Source organism: Prenolepis imparis, unplaced genomic scaffold (genome assembly GCF_030444845.1).
Source record: "Prenolepis imparis isolate NDT839.2.m4 unplaced genomic scaffold, iyPreImpa1.0 SCAF_5, whole genome shotgun sequence".
Classification (NCBI taxonomy): Eukaryota; Metazoa; Arthropoda; class Insecta; order Hymenoptera; family Formicidae; genus Prenolepis; species Prenolepis imparis.
Genome location: NW_028141163.1, coordinates 2102767 through 2126008, shown reverse-complemented (window position 1 = coordinate 2126008; position 23242 = coordinate 2102767). Strand labels below are relative to the sequence as shown.

The following is a 23242-nucleotide window of genomic DNA, read 5'->3' as shown; positions in this document are numbered from 1 at the left end:
TTGTGTATTACACATTTGATTCGACAAACTTATACTTTTCATGTATAATTACACGATAATGTAAATTTTTGTTTGAGTGCAATGCAATTATAAGTTATTTTTTCGTTAATGTATGAGGTAATAATTTTGAAAGCGATTACAAGTCATATCTTTTCATCCACAAAATTAATTTAACGTTATATTTCTTTTAAGGAAATTTCAGGAGAATTAGAAGAATTTGTTTACAGGAGAATTAGAACATTATTTTACAGGTTTCTTAAATATTAAATATTTTTACTCAATCAAAACTTTCTTATTTTTATTTAAACAAATGAAACTTTTACATTTTTAAATAAATATATGTAAGAATTTTATAATTCTCAATTTTAAATATCTCATATATTAATCGTATTATCCACAGCATAAAAATATTTTAGTGCTGCAAATGATATATCATTAATATAATGTAAGAGATACTTAAAATTGACAAAATAATAATATCTGGAAGTTTTTTATTTTTATTGCTTCAAAATATCTAATATTAGAAATATATATATAAGTGTACATATATAATATTATTTAAACACAATTTTTTTTTAAATATCGCATATATATGCGAAGCAATTATGATGTCTATGAGTTAAATGGATATGATACCGTTGTCATTTGTGCTCGATATATTGAATTGATTTTATGGCAAGGGGACGTGATAAGTATTGAATATTTCTAGGCGCAATTATATATCGCAACAAAGAATGTGTCATCCTCGATTTCCACTAGAAGAGATTGTTCAATTACACTGAAACTTATTCTTAATAGTGTCATCACGGTTTAGGGTTCTGAACGTAACGAGATTTGTCTCCACTTCACTTCCAAATCGTGAAATTTAGAGTCATAGCGGATATCGTTTTTCACACTTCTACACATATTATTTTCTAATACATCACCGGAGACAGGTTGTATCGCTATCTCTATATTCGCGCTTACGTGTATCTAGCACATATAAAAAGAATTTTACCTATTTCGAGCTTCGCTATTACGAGCTTTCATCATAATTTGCCTCGTGTGTCAAACGAGCTATACAATTCTACATCTATAATTTATTGTATATAATGAATATAAAATATATACATGGATATATATATACTTTTATTGTCATTACATGACTTGATAAATGATTAAATTGCCAATTGCTCGATATTACACATATTTATTGTTTTGCATATCATGTGTTTTGTTAAGAAATATGTTTCGACATGATATTATGTGCAAATATATAATATATTACATTCTTCTGGAAGATGAAATTCATAATATTTCTGCGACAAGTGCTATATTTATCAATATTTTAAACGTTTTGCGTATCTTGTGTACTCGATCAGAAATCAAGGTGCTTATGGGGACATATAAATTTATCGTTCTGTTTTCGGAAGGAAAAAAACATGTTCGGAAACAGGGCATTTGATGAATCGGATTTAACTTTTCGACTTTCACTTAATGCTTTATCGATGCAAAATATTTTGTCATGTAAAATGGTATTTAAAATTTTTTTAAAACCAGCAGATCAAATTTGAAATTTCTCTTATTTTATTTTTTAGTTATTTTATCGTAAATTCGTAAAGTTTATTCGTATTACATTATATAGATCACACACATATTTAATATAATACAAATAAATAGGTAAATTTTATACTATACTATTTTTTTTACATTTACATATACAATATGAAAACCATTAATGCGCTTGTAAATTGAAATTATATTTATCAGATAATAGGAAATCTCGGACTTATAAATAGATGACACTCGCATCTCGATTATTAAAATTTATTCAAACGTTATGTCACACTTCATTCATCGAAAGTTATTGCAGTGATTATTATTCCGCCTTTCTCCGTATGACGAAATGCCTACCTGTCATATTATGCCCATATATACATAATTTCTCCATTGATTGATGTTGTGAAATTATTCAGGGTCAAGTTTTCGGTCAATTATACAATTAAAAAGAGACAACAGGTTCTTTAATCCACTTTCACGTATGCAAAAGAGTCCCACGTGATTATTTTCGCTTCTTCTGAATGAAATATTCCAAAATCTTATTGTATGATACATATATTATTATATATCCACGTGTCTAAAAAAAGATTTAAGGCTCCCTGCATTCGAATATTCGACTGCAGAATTTTTCTGACGAGCAAACATCAGATTTCTATCGCAGATTTTTAAGATATACAACACACCCTTCACGCGCCTGAACAAAAACAAATAGACGAGTGTTAAACATTACAAAACGCGATATCCATCTACATATGAATATTTGTATTATCCATCTGACAATAAAAAATAATTTTCTATAATAAAGAGATTATTTCATCCGTCCACGGAAATTGATGAAACACGGAAATTCTGCCATCTTCGAAATCAAGGTCAGAAGTTCGAGGACCCCTTCCTCCTTCGCATTCTCACGCGAGAAGATTCAATTTCCATTTGGTATCGAACGGAATTGTCAACGCTCGCAGAAGAATAAATCCGATATACCACTGACCAAAATACTTCTAGTCATCCGGTGATGACGCGGTCACCGAACAGGTGGGGAAGGAAGGTTCAAAGGAAGGGAGACCTTTAAAGCGCGAGAGAGATCGAAGAGACAAAACGGTACACCCGGGTGGCAAAGTCACCACGGATCGACCGCAAGAGTCGATCATCATCAGTTCCCGAAACGTACGCTTCGCAGAGACATCCCCGAGAGATATGCGCGCGTTCGCGCTCTTCATCATCCTCGCCGCGTTCCTGGTTACGCAGGGTCGCGGACACATCATCGCTTGGCGGGAGATGCGACGAGAAGGGCCGATTCGCGATGCCATCGAGAGCGGCGTCGCCGCCGAGTACAACGAGGACGATTGCATCTGGAGGCGAGGAAACGACCGGGACGTTTGCCCCGATCCGGACGTACATGTGCATCTTTATACGCCGGGGCGACCGAGACGGACGCTGAACCCCGCGGAACAGTCCGACTGGCTGCGTCAGGATTACGAGCCCGCCAGGGACAATGTGATCCTGATTCACGGATACGCAGGTGAATCTCTTGGAGGAATATTTTTGCTACAAATAGACAAAAGAATATAAAATAAATTTAATTGAAAAGTTTCCAAACAATTTTTGAGAATATCTGAGTAAATATTAAAAGTCTTTAGATGTCCCCTTATAATCAAGGAATAATATTATATTATAAATAATGATATAATGTTATGTAACGAATATTCGAATTAATATTAAATTAAGGTTCAAACAAAGAAATATGAGACAAATTTAATTGAAAATTTCTTAAACAATTTTTAGGGATATCTAAAAATTCGAATACTCTTTGGACGTCCTTATAATACTCCTTTTGCGCGTAATTTTTATACATTAATCTATGCAGGTGGCGATGATACGTTGCCAATGGCGATTCTGCGTGATGCTTACCTGAAGAACGGCAGCTACAACGTGTTCCTGGTCGACTGGGGTGAGTTATGTGCACGGCCATGTTATCCAGCAGCAGTGGAGAATATACGACCGGTAGCGAGATGTCTTGCCGGTACTTTGACGGTTTTAAGAAACCTTGGATTGCCGATCGCGAGGACCACCTGCATCGGGCATTCCTTAGGAGCTCACGTTTGCGGCATCATGGCCAATTATCTGCTCTTCAGGATGTACAGGTGAATAGTTTTGTCTTGCACGTCTTAATTTAATACAATAATAATTTCGCATGTCAATATTTTAATTAACTTCATTTAGTTTGATAATTATAATTTGATATTATTCAGAAAGAGAGAGAGAAGTCGGAAGATAGCTTGTCCTCTAAAAGTAAAAAATGCCATTCACGTCAATATTTCTTTTTGTTGTGTTAACATGTTAATCAAGTTAATCTTTATCTTATTGTATAATATATATTAGTCTTCTTCATATTATGTTGTATAATATAATGTATTAATTTGTCAGTATTTCTTTATAACTTGTATTCTTTTTACGATTCGCGTCTCATCAGGGTTCTGGAAAAATGTGGACGTTTTTTAATCATTTTTGAAAAAAACTTAACTTAAAATACGCGCAAAATCTGATTAATAGATCTAATAAAAAAAATGTTTATAAATGTGATAAAATTACGAATGAGACATTGCGCGTAGGATAATCGGCTTGGATCCCGCCCGTCCGCTTGTCCGACCAGGTTTGATGAACCGTTTGGACGCCGGTGATGCCGACTTCGTGGAAGTGATACACACCAACGCGGGATATTACGGCGAGGTCGGCCGGGTCGGTCACGTGGACTTTTGTGTCAACGGCGGCAAGGTGCAGCCCTTCTGTCAGGACAGGGAGATGTTCCATCTGTGCAGTCACGTGTGGTCCGTTTGCTTCATGGCGCAGAGTATAGACGACGGGGCGAGTATGATGGCCGAGTCCTGCTCCAGGAGGTGTCCCTCGGGTCCGAGGATCGCCGCTAGGGCGGGAGAGTACGTGAAGATGGGTCAACACACCCCGGCCAATATCAGAGGGTCCTTCTGCTTCAGCGAAATCAATCCGCCATATTGTCCAAAATATTTGAACGACCGCGGCGACGAGAGATGCTGCGTACCGGAATTGATAAATAACGAAGATGTAGAAGAGAACAACGTGAAGTACGATAACACGACGAAACGTTCTAAATTTACTAAATCGTTGAATATGGAGCTTGACTTAAGACGGCCGAGGCGGATTAATTAAGAAAAATTATTATTGATTATATATTAAATTTATTTGTTTGACAGATAAATTAAATCGTTAATATATTTAGAATCTTTTTTTTAGAAACATCTTTTTTTCTCTCTTTCTCTTTCTCTTTCATAAAGTCATCTTCATATATGTATATAGTATTATTAAACTATCTTTATATCTAATAATCATACACATACACGAGACGACAGGGATATAAAAGACAAAATTTTATATATTATTTAGGAAAGTCATTTACATGTATTTTATACTCGCTTTGTGTAAAGGAATAGCTTACATGATTTATATTGATGGGTGACTTAGATGCTTATATATACATGTGTGTTTGTGTGAATTAAGACCTTCTTACGGTACCGGGTGGCGTGCATCACAAAATGATCTGAGAATGCCGGGGTCGCCGATTATGTATTCAGACGCAGTGCGCCGTGTTCCGGAAAAATCTTAGGTTTGTAATATATCCGGCGATCCATACCGTTACACGCTCCACTAACATAAGCGTCGGCGAACAGAGTCATGACAATAATGATCGATCGATCGAGTGTCTCGCTATATTTCGCATATACTGGTGGAATTCTTTCTTAAACGCGAATTTCCTAATCGAAATTTTCTTGCAGGTTTGAAACGAGGAACTATCAAAGTATCCTTATATTTTAAAAATGACTTAAATATCAAAAATTTTGTTGTACTATTTTTTTGTGAGATATATTACTTATATTTAAAAATATATATATTAACAACAATTTTAACAATAATTAATTTAAAATTGATTTAAAATTTTTCAAAAGTTTAATTACTAAAGTTAAAAGAGATAATTTTCTGTACTGAAATAATGAACATGCATGTGTATGTAAAATAATTAAAAGACAAGTATCTTAATATCAGCAGCATACGGTTGACAGTAAAGTTCCACTCCCACTTCATTTTCTAATTCTTATGTAAAACATATGAGAGATATAATTTTCGGCACTTTTTATTCGAGTAGTTTTGTGTTTCAATCAATCGAGACGATGTCGAGTAATTGCGTCTCGACTTGGCGCCTTGTTGACCTATGCAGAAGTGTTCCAAGGTTCGTGAGTCAACGGAATCGTTGGGATAGGCGACAAACAGGCGAGACAACTCCTCGACATCTTGCACTCGTGCTGTGTTGCAGATAGCATATTTCAAGATTGACGCGACAGGCGTGGGAGGTCATCTATAGCAGTGAGGAGACACGTGAGTGATTTATTTTGTATTTTACTTAGAAAGAAAAAAAAGATATACTCTAAAAAGTAAGAACACAGAAAAGTCAGAAAATCGCCTAAATAGGATTAATTCCTATATGAAAAGACAAAAATACAACAGTGAGATAAAAAGTTAAAGATGAAACAATTCTATAAAAGTAAAAAATAACAAAAATGTAATAAAATGTTAGTTACAATTAGTATATATAGTTATCTAATAGAGAGTTACATAATTATATCTAAAAATATTTTTTTTAATGCAATCAAATATAAATATACAATACATGACATTAATAAAGTAATAATATTTATTGGGAAAAAAGTCTGATAGGTATATGACATACATAACTAGAATATTAAAACAAAAAAAATAAAAATATTTTCTATTCTTTTTCAAAATACGACCGTGACTAAAAATATTGCAAAATAATTGTATACTATAATCATTAATTAACTTTCATAAATGACACGAAATTGCATCGCGACGATAAGTATATTTATTGAAGTACATAATCAGTACATAATCAGATTATTTATTATCTCAAATAAAAATAAAAGTGGCAGGAATAAAAATTATTAAATCTTTTATCAAAATTATTTGGTAAAATATAATACAAAAGTATAAAATCACTTTATTACGATTCTTACAATCTTTGACAATAATTATTTTTCGAACGATATGCTTACAATCAAATATGTTTCGTCCGATGATTCAAATTCTTCGCCGATCTAAATGTAATTTGTCATTCGAATTGAGATCGCATAATAAAATATAAATTGCAAGATCGATTAAAGTAATTAAACGCATTAAAATAATGAGTAATAATATATCAATCGTTTAATTAATAATTAAATTGAAATTCAAGAAACAAAATATTCTGCACGAATTTATTCTATAATGCATTATAATATTTCGCAGTGACAACGAATTAAATTTATGTTTAACGCACAATTTTTTACAATGTATTGTTTATTACGAGATTATTTATTCAATCGAAATCTGTCTTGTAAATAATCGACAAATTTAATTTCGAATATTGTAATCCACACAAATTCTATTTCTCTTTTATTTTAACTTGTATTTATTCATTAATGTTAAAATGCGATATAAGTTTTCAACTATTAAATAAATTATAAATTATATAATTAGAAATTATATAATTACAAATTTATATATCACCTCTCGTTCTCAATGGGTACACACACTCATTGTCAGTATCTAAAAAGTTTTTTCCTGAAGGAGAGCTAAGTACCCAAATAATAATGCTATAAATAAAGCATTATCATGAGTTGCAAATAACTATGTAATGTGCGTATTAAATTCGTTGAGCGTACATTAGTTCATTGATTATGATATACATATATAGAGGAATGACCATCCTCTGAGGTACAAGAAATATACAAAAGATACAGCCCAGAGATGACGAATATATCGAACAAGCATATAAGGCACTTGATATCGCAGTTTCTCATGTTGAATAGAAAATTCTTTGAATATAAATGCTATAGTATATGTATATATATATGGATAGTTTTAGTATAAAAAAATAATCTTGCGTAAAATAATATTATATTATACAGATTGTATAATATTGTAATATTATATATTTTATATTAGATTATTATAATAAGATTATGTATATAATATCTCTTTGGTGATATCAAATTGTAATATATACAGTGATAGCATATATGCATATACAGTAAAATATATACACAAAATTGGATATATTGAGCAAACGAACAACGAATGAGCAGCAATTGTAAAGCTTCGGAATTAAGAACTTGAAAAAAATAAAAAAATTAATGAACAAAAAGTATATGTATATACAAGAGATACAGTCTAGAGATGATGAATATATTGAACGAGCATAAGGCACTTTATATCGCAGTTTGTTTCATGTGAGAAAATTTTTTGAATATAAATGCTCCATATATATAAATAAAATTATGTTATATCTATAAAAAATAATCTATAAAAAAAAATAATTTTGCGTCTAATCGGAAGAATTATTCGGTTATGCTGCATACAAATATGCACCTCGAGTACAATACAAAAATGAATAAACAAGATTCCGAAAACATGCATTCATTGTTCGTTCGTTGTTATTTTATTTTTATTTAATCCATATATATATGTCTATAATATATTATAAACTGAACATGGTCGTTATCACAATATATCTCTTTAATGAGTTTGATATAAAAAAAAACTCAGCGCTAAAAGAATTGATTTTATCTTTTATGTCTTAATTCTCTCTCTTGTAAATGTAAGATTAGGAATCTTTTTAACTTTCATAATTAAACTTGTATTTCTTAACAACAAATCATAAAATTACTTTAATAGCAAAAATTGATAAATTTTGTTTTTGTCATATCAAACTTAAAATAAATCTTAAATCCTAATCTTATTAATATGATTAATTTTATTAATAACTAATAAATTTTGATAATAATAATACATAGGAACTATATGACATATACGTATACATGCTAATTTATTGCTACAACGTCTCATATTGAAATATATATATATATACAGGGTGTATCAGACCACCCGTCCACCCCTTTTATTTTGGAAATGGTTCAAAATTATGAAAAATCGCGAAATACGTGTTTGATTATTTGGAGGGACTACTCTTTTAAGGGGGTTTCGATAGTTGTTCCCCTAAGAAGGTACCCCAAGGGGACTCCAACTCAAAAATTTTAAATGGAATCACCCATATTGTAGTATATCGTTTGAAAGAGCATAAATAAAGAAAATTTTTTGCGCAAACCAGAGGTTAACGTTGACTTGTTCAGAAGTTATTTAGGATCAAAGTTTAACAAAGACCAATTTAAAAAAATCATTACTACCATTTGAAAAATTCTACAAAAACGTTTGAGGTGTAAAAGTGTTTGTCTTTTTAAGTCCTTTCCATAAAAAATTCAGATTTGATCTTGAAGTTTTTTTTTCAATTTGAGAAAGAAATTCAAACAAGACGTGAATTTAATAAGTTGCTTGAATTTATTTTTTGAACTGAAAATAACATCAAGGTCAAATTTGAATTTTTTATGGAAAGAACTTAAAAGATGAACACTTTCACACCTCAAACGTTTTTTTTTTAGAATTTTCTAAATGGTAGTTATGATTTTTTGAAATTGGCCTTTTTCGAACTTTCATTCTAAATAACTTCTGAACGGGTCAACGTATCAACCTCCGGTTTGCGCCAAAAATTTTCTTTTTTTATGCCCTTTTAAACGATATACTACAATATGGGTGGTTCCGTTTAAAATTTTTAAGTTGGGATTTTCCTGGGGCATTCTCTTGGGGGGACAACCATCGAAACCCCCTTAAAAGACTAGTCTCTCGAAATAATCAAACATGTATTACGTCGTTTTTCATAATTTTGAGCCGTTTCCAAAATAAAAGGGATGGACGGGTGGTCTGATACACCCTGTACTATATGTATCTATATGAAAAGTTATAGCAATTAAATTATTAAATTTTGTCACACATTAAACCTGAATTGTTTAACTTTAAATTACATGTAAAATAAGCTTTAAGTTTACTAATATTATTAAAACAGAATGAATTACAGAATAAGTATTTATTTATAATAATCTTTGGCGAATACATGAATGTTTGTAAACTTAAAATAGTCTAATAATCACCTTAATTGTCTTAAAATTCATTTGAACTTGAAATAATATAAGTATAATTTATCTATAATATAGATACTGAATTGTCAATATCTAGAGTTCTCTGAGCTTACTTTAAATTTCTGTCATTTTCAAATGAAAGAAAATTTTTGGTCGCTTTCGGGTTTAATTACTAGTCGATTATTTATTTATACAATTATATACACAATTATTTTTTGCGTCTAGAGTGCAACTGGTTGCACTAAAATCGCAAGAATAATTGAAACAACGTTCGTTCGTAGAAATTATAATTTTCTGCCATGATACCTCGGGTGGTAATACTGATGTCTCATCAAGTTTTGTTGCGCGATGAACGGCAAATAATAATCGAAATCATATCGGAACCAGTTCAGTTCGGGGACTTCCGGCAACAACGATGGTGCCGGTGGTACCCACGGTACCATCGGTATCATCGGTTCCGAAGGTTTCTTACGCGATGGCGAGTCCAACCAAGGTCTGTGAAAAGCAGATGATACTTCACATTCATGAGTGCTTACCGGTGTTGAAGACGATTTCTGATCTTCGGCAATCGGTATCGATGGTTTGAGGTCATCATAGTCATCAGAGTTTTCTATGTTAGATCTCTTTGCCGATTTCTGCGCCAAGTCGTCCAAGTTATTCGCGCTAGGGTTCGAGTCGGACGAATCGGAGTTGCTCTCTTCTTCGTCTGATCGGCCTATCTGATGATACTTGCGTTTGTTGTATCGCGACTGTCCCGTTTCGCGAAATCCCTTCGCGAACGGATTATGGTCGATCTTCAGTTTCGTGATGTTTGCATTCTGTAAATGATGCGAAGACAAAAGTGTTCATTAAATATAATTTTTTTCGAGAAAACGACATGAAGAGAGACTTTGCAATTTTTGCGAACAGTAATACTCGATATGAGAGAAATAATAAAGACAAATATAAAAAATATGAATAATAAAAAAGTTAAATTATATGGCGCTTCTAAAAAATTGCATGGTTCTTAAAATGATCTAAAAGAAAATGTCAGTTCGATATTATAATACTTTTCAATCTTCTTTTTCATAAATACCTGATAGGCTGTTACTGCGATAAATTCAGTCTCCTTGAAACTAAATACCGAAGCTGGATAAGAAAAGAGATCGTCCAGAGTTGTCGCATTGGCGCAACGAATTAGCCAAATCTTAGGAATATACTTGTGCATCGATGTTAATACCACCTGTAAATATAAATTTTTCTATCGATTATTCACAGCATTAATTATATATAGAAAAAATAAACTCTATATTTAAAAAAATATAAAATAATTAGGAATAAAATTATGATATGCGATAGAATACAATCAAAATTTCGAGATTGATATATAGCTTTAGAGAAATTCACTCAATTATATATAAAAAGCAATTGCGATTTATGAAGTATATCGATAGTATGAGACATTATTTTCACAATCATTGCATTCAATTTAAAACAATCTGATAACCTGAAGATAATCCTGAAAAGATTATAATTTCAGAACACATGTGCAAAGAGTATTTGTAAATTGATTAGAGCAGGCATGTCAAACATGCGGCCTGAGACTTGAAAATCTGTTGAAAAAACTAGATTTGAAAAAATAAATATCTTTTGAAAAAATAGGTTTTTAAAAAAATATTATATTTTATTTATTTCTTGAATATTGCGGTCCTCAGCTTAATACAAAATATGTGGCCCGCGATGCAAAACGAATTTGGCATCCCTGGATTAGAGAGTATCTATACATTCCTTTAAAAGAAATTTTTATCTGCAACCATAAATACCCAAAAAAGAAGATCGTTGTTATATAGCCTGTGCATTATTGCGAAAGATAATCCCAAAGATAGAAAAGAAATTCCTATCTATTAGCTGAGAAAGCGGGGGGTCGAGAACGAAGTCGAGAATTTTATTAAATTCGTAATTAGTTTGAAGAATCGGATAAAAGGACGCCGCTTTTTCGAGATAAGTTGGCGCCTCACGAGGCGCCTAAAGAGGCCGACCGTAGACGCAGACGCAATTCCCGAAAACCAGACTGGCCCTACCAACCTTCCCAGAATCATGTGTAGCCACCGAGGATCTCTCATATGAATCTAGAGCGATGCATCACTTGAATATTTGATCTGTTGCGTATTTTGAAATATAACTTGTATTACTACAATTTGATAAGACAATTTTTTTTATGCATTTCAGATTGTTTTCATTAATACTAGAGATTATATCTATCATATTAAAATTGTTTTTATTAATTCCTCCTTTGAATCTTACTTGAAAGATTTAATACATTTATTTTTATATTTAAACAATTTTATATTTAAGCAATTTTATGCATATGTTTATATATATTTAAGCAAAACTGTAACAAATTGTACATATCAAACACGTTTCGGAGATTTTCTGTTTAGCGAATATTATTTTGTTTAAAAAATTTTTTAAATATTGTATATATTTTTTTATAAGCCTCAAGCCTCCCACAAAATAAACTCTGCTTGAAATTAGCTGAGAAGAAAAGTTTTGTTATCTATTTACGCTTCTGAAAATAGTTCATTAAAATTCTGCAATTCGGCTCTTAATAATTCAAGATCCATCGGCGCTTTTGCATTTAGGTATAATCGCTTTTCCGTTTAGATTAGACCTCTTTAGATCAGATCATACGTATATTTGCCGCTTTGAAAAACTGGAAAAGGTGACAAAATTGAGATAACCGCGTAACAATGCAAATACCTTGTTTTGTACTCGCCGCCACGTAGCGGCCGCGGACGTTTGAGGATTAAACGCGACGCGTTTCGTGCATGAATCGATTCGAATGAACATAACGAGGGGCAAAGGGCGCCGCCGCCATTCTTCTACCGTGCCGTGTTCTTGTCGTCGCGTTGACAAAAGCCGACAAAAAACCGTAAAACGGCATCTCCCTAACATCGGCGGCGACGGCGGCGGCTTCTCCGGCAGCTAGAGTTCCTGGGTTCCTACTGGCTCGTAAACAAACCCTCTCACAGAGGGTGCAGAAGGTATATCGATTACAGGGTGTCGTGGAGCGTGTTAATCTTCGTTCTCCATGGATGTCGGATTGACCGACCTGTCTCGCACCGGTCTCGAGCTTAAGTTTCTCGCTGGAGAGAAAAGAGAGTGTCCACCCTCAGAGCGCGTCGCGCCTTTCTTTCTTCCGCCGAGGAGGTTTTAATCCCCGACCCAATGGCGCTTTCTCGATCGTTACGAGCGGATCTCTCGAGGATAGAGCGGTCGCAAAAATGTTATCGAGGGAAAATACATTTCCATAAGAAAAAAAATAGAGAAAGGCCCTTGTAATGTCTTAAGATAATTTATATCGCTGACATTTTCCTTTATGATAGCAGCTCTTGATTAGTCAGTGATGAATGTTAAAATAAAGAGAGAGTCTTTTAAGCAAATTGCACGAAATAGAACGGTGTGTGGCGACCACCCGACAAATCGGAGAAGAAATATAACTGAACCGATATAGCGGAGATAAGAAATGAGGAGTAAAGGCAAGTAAGGCTGTCAAAACATTGAAGAACTAGATAAATGAGAGACTGGGTTGTGTACTTCCTTCCTCTCTTTTCTTTTTTCTCGATAATCTTTTATTTTTGATAAAATATCGATATTATCAAGTATAAATTTCCTTCATCGTTATCCAAGTCTGATAAACTTGATTATTAATTAGCACTTAGCAGAAGAAGATTTGCAACTCATATATTAGTACGTCCAATTTAAAAAAATGTTTATATATATTATTAATATTAATTTATATTTTTAATATAATATATACAATAAAATTAATTAGTAGTGACTGTTTCAGCGATATTTTAAAATGTTTTTCAGAATATTATATATGAGATTATATATAATTAATAAATGTAAGAAAATTGAAGTTGAAAATAGGAGCAAAATTTTGATTTATTTCTACTAATAGATTAAATTTATTATATGCATATTACTTACGTTATTACGATGATCACCAACGTTGTTTGTAAGTTTCAATTTGCTAAAGCTGATTGAGTTTTGCATCCAGAACTCGCCCGTTGCGGGATTATCAGGGTGGATAAATATTCTGCGCTCAAATTCGGGTTGTGGCTCAGCTGGTCCGGCAAAACTCCAGCCCCTAATATTGTTCTTATACTCGTTCTTTTTTTCATTATCACTTCCCTCGCCGTTTCCGCAATATTTGTGACGGCGATCAGAGGCCAGTACTATCTCCATAATTGCATAATAATAAGCATGTTTATTTAAACCGTTTACTACTACCTGAATGGATGGAAACATACGTCTGTAATTAAACAAAAAGAATTCTTTGTTGCATGATAATTGATGATTATATGTACATAACATCTGTATAACATGTGTATGATATTGCACCTCATTTTGAGACAGTATATTTAAGATAAAATTGTTTGTAAAGAGAATACTCTTCAAACACATAGAGAAAACTGATAATGTTGAAAGTAATCTTATTCAAATAGAAGAAAAAATAAAAAAGTTTTAGCATATAAGTTGTGATGAACAAAATGTATCCTCCATATGAATTGTTTCGAATGAAAAACTTTAGTTTGTAATACATATATCTCTTTTTAACGTAAATATATATCAGATTGTTAATAATTTTCTTTTCCCGAGAGACATTTCACAAAATAAATAATATTGTTATAAATATAACAAATGTCATTGTATGAAAGCATGCTCGACTTTTATAAGTATTATATATGCAGGTGAGTGACAAATGATTCATAGACAATATAATGAAGACTTCATTAGCCTAATGACTTTGCGGCTACGAATAACGCGCGTAATTATCTTACGAATGACTTTCACCTTATTCTCAATAAATATTGAAAGGAAAATAGTTTTTCCAGGTAGCGACGTATCTCTAAAAGAATAGAGGATGGTCATTAACGTGCCTGCGACAAGCAGGCGTCATCGTAGGAGCCAAAATGACTCCTGTTAAAATAACTCATCCTATATCTGCGCGAGATTTTCATCGTTTTTCGTCTGTTTTCAATTTTCTTAGTAAGTAAACATTTCAGATGCGCAGTTAATCCGATAAATATACGTCTCTGAAAATCAAACAGTACTCGAAAAGTCGAGCAGTTATATTGTCGCTCGATTCTCCCGCTTCTAATTGCGGTCGTTTTCTCCCGCATTTTCCCGTCTTTGCTTTTTAGTCTTTGTTCTTTTTATCAAGTGGTCAAGGCTAAAAGGATTTGTTTTGCTCTAAGCTCTAAGGTCCTGGTATACCATCGGTATCTGTGAAGCTAACATGAGTCCTCGAAACGCAGGCAAAAACGGTATTAAGAAAACTCTAAAACTTAATTTTTAAATAATAAAAAAAATTATGAACTTATTTAACAAAAATAATTATTATTATATTAATAATTGATATATTATATTATATTATTAATTATATTAAATAACGTATATAACAATTATTATATAAATTCTTTATTATAATTTTTATAAATTCAATAAATTCTTAATTTAATAATTATTATATATATATATATATATATATATATATATATATTCATTAGAACCTCATTATACATTTTCCATCGTTCTTAACCATTTGCTACAACTATTTTGACATGGCTCAAAATTTCAGATTACTTTAAGAAAAAATCCATAAGCAAAAATTTTAATACTCTTACAAAATCAAAATATAATATCCATAAGAAATAAATATAATTTTTCGAAGACTATTGCTTTGAATAGTGCATCAGATATGTCGATCACACACACACACACAATATCGAAACATTTTAATTAGTAATAAGTCAGGTAAAGGATATTTTGTATTAAATAACTCCTCCCATACGTTTTTTATGTTTTGAAATTGGTACGATTAATAAATAATCGATTAATAAAAAATCAACAAATCTTCAGAAAGTGCATCTACGATTCGTGAAGAGGGATGCCGTATCGCGCGTGACGGACATCTGGATCTAACAAGAATCCACTTGAGATTACGCAGTGACGCGATGCGATAACGATAAAAGATGCAGTGCAAGAGCACGAGTTTTGGCTACCGTGTCTGTCTCAATGAGATCGTAATGGGAGACTTCAAGAGAGTCGCGTGGGCACTTTATCTCACAAAAACCATACCCGTTGGTTCTAATTTTGGAAAGATTCGATATATTCCTATAATACAGTACAGTACAGTAAAATCGATGAAAAAAAAGACAATAAATACGTTATTGACACGTACATATTTATCTGAAGCAAATGAGAAAAATATAGCTTTTATTTGATTATTTATCTAAGTATGCGCGAGTCTCAGACCTTTATTTCTTGATTTTTTTATACTTTTCATTGGATCTATATTTTTAATATCATAAACACACACACATGAATTTTATATGCTCTTTATATATAAATATATTTGTCTTGCTTAATATTGTCCTTTTACAATTATGACTAAAGGAGATTTTTTTACTTTTACTTATACAATAAGATTTTACGTTGGCTATAAATTCTTGCATATTTAAAAATTGTATTTATGACATTCTCATAAGCGACTCGAAAAGAGGCTCTAAAGGGGACAATAAAATCTGGAATTAATTAACCTCAGACAAAGAGAGAGAGAGAGAGGGAGGAGCAAAAGAAATGCAACATGTAATTATCTCTGAGGAATTATTTTCGATTATCTAACAATATTCTTTAACTGACTTTTTATGTGCTAGTATGAAAAAGTGAAACGACTAACGACTACATCTGTTACGCATATTTTTTTTTTTCTTCACATTTTCAGGTTCAATGTCGAAAGGACGAAAATTCGCATAAGGAGGTCGAGAAATATAAAACCGAGATGTACAAAAGGGAAAAAAAGCGGAAAAAGATGGGCACGACGGAGATAATAGAATGTGGTGAAAATCACCAAGGAACGATGGTAAAGGCAAATTCGCAGGTCTTCTGCGAAAAACAACAGAGAACACGTGGTAGGCACGTGGAAGCATTTCCGTACGAACGATACTCTGGGATAGACACGTACGGACAGGACGGACACCTCGGCCCTAGCTATTGTTGCGCCTAAGCGTATGGCATATAGACGAATATGCATGCTGGTAAAAAACATGTGTTCCGTGTCCCAACTTCTTTTCCAAGAGCGCCAAAATATCGATCCGTCAGCTCGTTAAAAGCACGATCAATGATCATCTTTTACGTTATAGGACGGTGTCTAGAAACTTTAAGCCTATATTATAGGTGGTCCAGTTGCTAGTCAAATGTGTGGACTTTTCCACGATAATAGCACATAAAAATGAACGTTCTTAAATGAACATTTATCGCATAAATGAGTATTAAGTTAATGTAAAAGTAAAGAAGCAAAAGTTAAAATGGAATATGATAGAGAGAATGTGTGAATGTGAGAATGTGTGAATAATATAAAAATTAAATTCGCTGATTTTTAAATCCGTCAAAAATCACAAACTTTTAAATAATTTAAAAACCATTAATATTGATATATTCTTATATTCAGGAAAAACATAAAAAAAATCCATTCTAAAAATATCTTTATATCCGAAATATTCAATACATTTATCATGAATTTATCTCTGTGTGTGTTATGTATATATCATATATTAGATAAAACAATTCATCTTCAATGCTTCCTATTTTATGTGTGAATCAAATTGTTAAAATAAACTGTTCAAACAAAATATATTAAAACAAAAAATTCTGTTACAAAAAATACCATTCCTTATCTCATAGAACATCGCGCAATGATTGAATGGACAATGATGCCGGATATATTGTCTCTTTGATACAGTAAATCTACGATAATAAAATATATATTAATTAGAACCTTCTGTTATGCATTTACATACATAACAGAAGGCCTTCTCTAAGGGCACATTCTTCAGCAACTATTATTTACAATTATTTATATTCTATTTGTTGTTCTCCATGACATATCAACGATATATATATCGACATATCATACCTATACAAATTTTTTTGTAAACAAAATCGCGTCATTGCTAATCACAAATATCATCATTATTATTTATTCGATTTGATAGCTATTCTGACAGATCGAGGGACAAAAAAGACTTGTTGTCGGTGACAGGAACAAATAATTCAGGCACGTTTCCTTTCTTCCGCTGCGGTTTCCGCGCCCACGCGACACAACACGCGATACAACATGAAATCTCTCGTGTAGCGCGTGACATCATCGTGTTATCTGCTTAAGACTACCACGCAAAATTCCACGTACCCCTATCTCGAGTGGTTGCCGCCCCGAGTCTCATCTCAGGAACTGACAATGAATTGTTCGATCGTTTCCGGCAAAGGATCGACGTTTGCCGGAAACGGACGCGATTCGCCTATCGAGTGTGGAAAAGTGACGTAGTTGCGCCTGCTCTTGCCTCAACAGAAGGCGTAACTATCCTAATACGCCCTTCGACCTCCGATCTTGTCCCTGATCGGCAAGAACGATAAATCAATCGTCATGGACACGTGTCCCCATGACGTCTCTTGCAACGCCCGGGGGATAATCTAACTTTCTGCGGAACTAAATATATTATCGTCACTTTACGCAGCGTCTGTCCATTTGTTCATTTGTATAAAAAGATTTAAAAAGAGGCTTATCGCGTGGGACCGAATGCCAGAAATATGCGTCAAACTAAATTTCGGAAACTATGATGTTAATACCACTCGGTATTTAATTAATGACATCGATCTGTCAAATCCGCGACAGCGAAATTGGTCTTTGATCGCACGACCTTCCATCGTCCTACAACTTGGTCGTATTGCTAGAAATAGGTATTGCGACATTGGTGTCAAAGTCCAACAAGAAACACAAAAGTGTCAAACGATTTTTGACACTTTTGTGTTTCTTGTTTAGACTTTACCATGAAATCACGTCGAGGCAGACAACCGTAACGTTCGTATAACGAAGGGACCGGCAATATGTTTTCTTGAATGTTCAATGTTTTCTTGAAATATTAACTTTGATCTATTATTTTTTTTTTTTTTTTTAGAAACTGCTAACGCGATGAAAAAAAAATGGTCGCAAGTCCGGTTCTCGCGTGAATCTGTTTGACCGCAGATGTCGATGAGTTTGGGAATAGGTATTACTTTTCTGAATCCCTCAGGAAAGTCCATTGTTCCGTAAAAAAGAAAAAAAAATTTGCGACCATGCAGATTTTTTAGAGTGGCCTGCGCGGCGCCGACCAGCAGACAGAGGGTGTGTCCGGGGAACAGTGTCGTCTCTCTCTGTGACACGTACCTCTTATGGGCGCCAAGACGAGAAAATCTCAAAGTCTTGAAGTTGAAGCGTCGAAAGGAAGCATCTCGTCTTACTAGTTCAATTGAAGGACCCTTCGTATCTTGTATCTTTCGTCGCGCCGGGCGCCATATTTAGACGCGATTACAATGCGATGGGGCTCACAAGAAAGGCGCATAAATGTGCGATAAGAAGTAATCGTATCGGGGTCTTTTCTTTTTTGTTAACGAGATCTTATTGACAAGAAAAAGAAATTATCTCTGCTTTTGTCTTCTAAAATTTATATCTTCTCGAGATACAAAAATCTATACTTTGCTTGTGGCTAATATCAAACTTTCGACATTTGCTTTATGTATATATATACTTATAAAATATTATTAACTTTGTATAATAATTATTAATAACAATTTGTAATTATTTTATATAATAATAATAATCTCGATAACAGAGGTACAGAACTTTGTAAGACGATAACAGATAATTTTGGATATGCGTATGTGTGTGTATATGTATATAAAACTGCTTTGTAAAAAACTGTATCTGGATAATATTTTAATATAATGACGTGTACTCACCGTCCTGACTTTGTAATGATCATCTCTGTAGTCTCGGCATGAAATTGCTCCCAAAGCTCATGATTTTTCAATTCAACGCGAACTCCGGTTGGTAACGAAGGTCGTGGTGACCACCGGCTCAAATATGATGCTTCATCTGTAAATTGATAGCGTATGATTAGTTCTATTGACGATTAATAGAACTTATATAAAGTTTTCTTGTCACATTAGTGGAAATTACTTCTAGAACTTAGTATCGCACGAGACAGTCAAAAAAATTCAATCTTGTTTTCAAGCCATAAAACATTATTGTAATCCAATAATAAACGAAACGTCTATATAAACACTATAATTCAAGAAATTAAAATTTATTATGTAAAATCTTGAAGAATTATTGGATTGGAAAAATATTATAGAGATGTTCTCAATATATTATATACGGTTCGTACATTCACAGTATCAGTATAAAATGTTTGTATGATATCGCATGTGCTGTTAGGCTACTACTCCTAATTTGTCACGTATAATAAAAAGTTAGCCCCCTAACAGCACATGATATCATATACGAACATTCTATACTGATATTGCGTGAATGTACGAACCGTATATAATATATTGAGAACATCTCTCTGTCAATATCGGTCTTTCTTGATTCTGTTATAGCGGTCTCAGTCTCAGAGTCTTCTCGATCATAATTCAAGATTATTTCAGAGTTCGATAAGAAAAGTAAAATCTTACGTGGCATTGCATTGTCTGTGTATGTGTGTGTGTGTGTATTTAATGAAGAATATTTAATAAAGAATACAAATTAAAAAATAGAACCTAATCCTAAATTCTATCCTAATCCTAATCAATAGGTCTGTTCTTTTTAGCTTAACTGGTTACACTAGTTCAAGGTTTATCTTTTTTACACATTTTGAAAAAAAGATAAACTCTGAATTAGTACAACCAGTTTAGCTAAAAAGAACAGACCTAAATAATGCATAATATACATTCTGGGTGACGTTCTGTAGAACATACTAAAGATATATTAAAGATATACTAAAGATATGCTAAAGATATACTAAGGATATACTGAAAGATATTCGCAGTATATACTACGAACTAAAATAAGTGGGACATAGGAACGTTTATAGTATGTACTCAAAGATAAACCCTGAACTAGTGTAACCATAACGTCAATTTCCTCAAAAATGTGTTAGTAATCGCTGGCAGTGTCTTTTCTGAAAAGTCGGCACCATTTGAAGGTGAACGAAAAAAAAGAAAAAAAACTGTAGAAGGATAAAATAATAGCGGGGACACCAAAGTACCGCTATTGCTGTCGCATATTTGTCTGGTAGCATTATATAGACTCTCACACAATTGCAAACAGTCGATCTCCTGCGAAGCAGGGACAATATATAGAATGGTCTTTCTACAGGGAAGATAATGATTATTCGGTTCGCTGAAGGTCGGCACTTTTCATCTTTTGAGAATTCCGTGTATTGTATTAGGTGTTATAATTGACAGGGCTGTTATTTTGATTATGCAAACTAATTTGTGTGTCGGAGTAATCTTTTTCCTCGAACAATGTTAATTCGTTAAGTTGAAGATATTTTATTTTGCAAATTCGGCAAATTCCAGAGTAATTAAAAGTGCGACATGTATTTACGAAATATTGCATTGATAATTAATGTCTCTTTTTTCATAGAACATACAAAAAATTGTTATCGTCTGTCAATCGTTATAATGTAGTTATAAACTGTCGTTTTATTTGCGCAAAGAGAGTAATTAAATATATTATTATTTAAATATTACAATATATAAATATTCAAATTATGTATCTCTTACATAAAAAATCCTCTCGTTATAAATTAATAGAATTATGCGCAAGATTTTTTAAATAGAAACACATTAATATATAATAACATCTATAAATTAATTTTAAAAAGCTTGAGTACAAGATTGAATATAAGATTGAGTAATAGATTAAAAAAAAGAATTAGACACACATACAAATAAGAAAAGAGAGAGAGAGAGAGAGGGAGAGAAGAATACAGGTTTGAATCAAATAATAGATTGCAGTAACGAATTATTTAAAATTTATACATCGCATTAGATCGATATTGCACGAAATTGGGATTCTTGATATTAAAATATATCATTGTCAAACTGTTATTAACGTAATATATTTCAAATGTGTTAACTCACTCCGTGACAGCAATCAGCTGATCCTCGTTTCGCGCCTTCAAATTCATACGATTTCAAAATAAATTGAAATAATCAAATCAATAACAACAAACCTGGTATGTAACCTTGAGCGATCTGCTCGAAGACATGATGCTGTCTTTGCAATTGTAGTTGCAAGTCCATAGGCATGTTGGCGTCCGTATCTTGAAGAGGCACTTGAGGAGACATTATCGAAAATCGATATTTCGGAGCTGCTTCGATCACTGTCGAAGCAATTGTAAGTGATGAGGAAAGCGCAAAGAGTATCCACACTGTCGTAACGTTCACGCTGTCGCAGTCGAATGACAACTAAAGAGATCCTGAGTCCAAGACAAAAGCAGTAGCTTGTAGACCTGCAGCATCCACCGCGCAGACTGATCATCGAACATTGTGTATACTCGGGTCTTCATTGGTGAACGTGGCCGCCCTCATAAATGCCGCACCGCCTACGCCAACTCGATTGGTGGTTCCACCACAAGTGGGGCTTGAAGCCCAAATAAGTGTCTAAAGAATTGATAAAGAAGGGAACAAGGGGGAGAGAGAAAGAGAGAGAGAGTGAGAGAACGAGGGATGAAAATGCAGCGTGTCACGCAATTGTGTTTTCCTCATCTATATGTTCTCGACGCATTTACCTCGTTAAAAACTGACAATGAAATTGAAAATTGTTCGTTCGCTTCCCGATGGCTTCCTTTGTTTGTAAAAACCTTTAAATATATTGTTAAACAATATTGTTAAACAATTTATTAAAATTAAAAGATGTCGAATTACTTAGTTAAAAGATGTTGGATTATTTAATTTCTTGTTTGTTTTTTTTAATGTCTGAAAAATATTTTTGTTTAACTTTGTATATAAGATGTAAATTGATATTTAAATCTTTGAACGCGCTATTAACTTTGTATATATAATTTAAATTATAATTTAAAATAAAAATAATTAAATCCTAAAATAAAACACATACACACGGATGTTTAATTATGAAACATCCTGTATATAAATAATCATATAAGGAAATAAAAAAAATAGATCTCATGTAAGCACTCATTAAACATGTTCTATTTGATATGATATAGAACAGTCCAATCACACAAAGGCGTCAATTTTTTGCGCAATGACTGTCGCAATCGTTGTTATTGAAGAATTGACAAGTGCATTTGATGAGCGCGTCGAGATCATTATCGTCATTTCCGCCAATGACACCGACCCTGCACAGATTTGTATCGCGTGTTCTCGCGGGTCTCGTCATAACGTTCCCATTACAAGCGTCGTATATGAGACGGAACACGGAATTGTCATGACAAATTACCAGAATCCGGCGAGTAGACAGAGTTAATATAGTTTATTCTCGAGTCGAGAAAGACGAAAGGAGAGGAAGATAAAATCTCAACAATGGACACACATATCGTGTCGCTCGGATCTTTTTAACCGGATGTTTGCAATGTCCTTTTCTCGAGAAACTAGCAAAATTTTTCTGAATTTTTTTATTTGATCGAGAAATGCAAAATAACATGTATGTTTTTTCACGGCTATATAGGATGTTTTCCCGAATCACCGATCTCTTATTAATTTTAATAATAATAAGTTTCCTCTATCAGTTCGGAATCGATTTTATAACATATAATAGTGTTCCGAATATTATATAT

At 32.8% G+C, this 23242-nt stretch overlaps 2 protein-coding genes across 2 annotated transcripts; one reads left to right on the top strand and one right to left on the bottom strand.

Moving 5' to 3' along the window:
• Positions 1–1702: 1702 nt before the first annotated feature.
• On the top strand, positions 1703–5421 carry LOC145935895 (phospholipase A1). Its single transcript, XM_083037663.1, has 3 exons — positions 1703–3058; positions 3404–3680; positions 4149–5421. The coding sequence occupies exons 1-3, from the start codon at positions 2734–2736 to the stop codon at positions 4720–4722; spliced, it is 1176 nt and encodes a 391-aa protein (XP_082893789.1). The 5' UTR covers positions 1703–2733; the 3' UTR covers positions 4723–5421.
• Positions 5422–9686: 4265 nt separating this feature from the next.
• Positions 9687–22337, bottom strand: LOC145936473 (uncharacterized). The gene is made up of 5 exons (XM_083038731.1): positions 21677–22337; positions 19416–19551; positions 13566–13890; positions 10669–10815; positions 9687–10411 (listed from the first exon to the last, which is right to left on the bottom strand). The coding sequence occupies exons 1-5, from the start codon at positions 21789–21791 to the stop codon at positions 9878–9880; spliced, it is 1257 nt and encodes a 418-aa protein (XP_082894857.1). The 5' UTR covers positions 21792–22337; the 3' UTR covers positions 9687–9877.
• Between the last annotated feature and the right edge of the window lie 905 nt (positions 22338–23242).

Bases quoted from the DNA above. Each gene is read 5' to 3' on its own strand.
- LOC145935895 (XM_083037663.1), top strand. From the start codon at position 2,734: ATGCGCGCGTTCGCGCTCTTCATCATCCTCGCCGCGTTCCTGGTTACG. The intron at 3,059-3,403 runs GTGAATCTCTTG...TAATCTATGCAG, and splicing joins CCTGATTCACGGATACGCAG to GTGGCGATGATACGTTGCCA. The intron at 3,681-4,148 runs GTGAATAGTTTT...CATTGCGCGTAG, and splicing joins CTGCTCTTCAGGATGTACAG to GATAATCGGCTTGGATCCCG.
- LOC145936473 (XM_083038731.1), bottom strand. From the start codon at position 21,791: ATGTCTCCTCAAGTGCCTCTTCAAGATACGGACGCCAACATGCCTATG. The intron at 10,816-13,565 runs GTAAGTAATATG...TTATATTTACAG, and splicing joins TTGGTGATCATCGTAATAAC to GTGGTATTAACATCGATGCA. The intron at 10,412-10,668 runs GTATTTATGAAA...CATCATTTACAG, and splicing joins TCGCAGTAACAGCCTATCAG to AATGCAAACATCACGAAACT.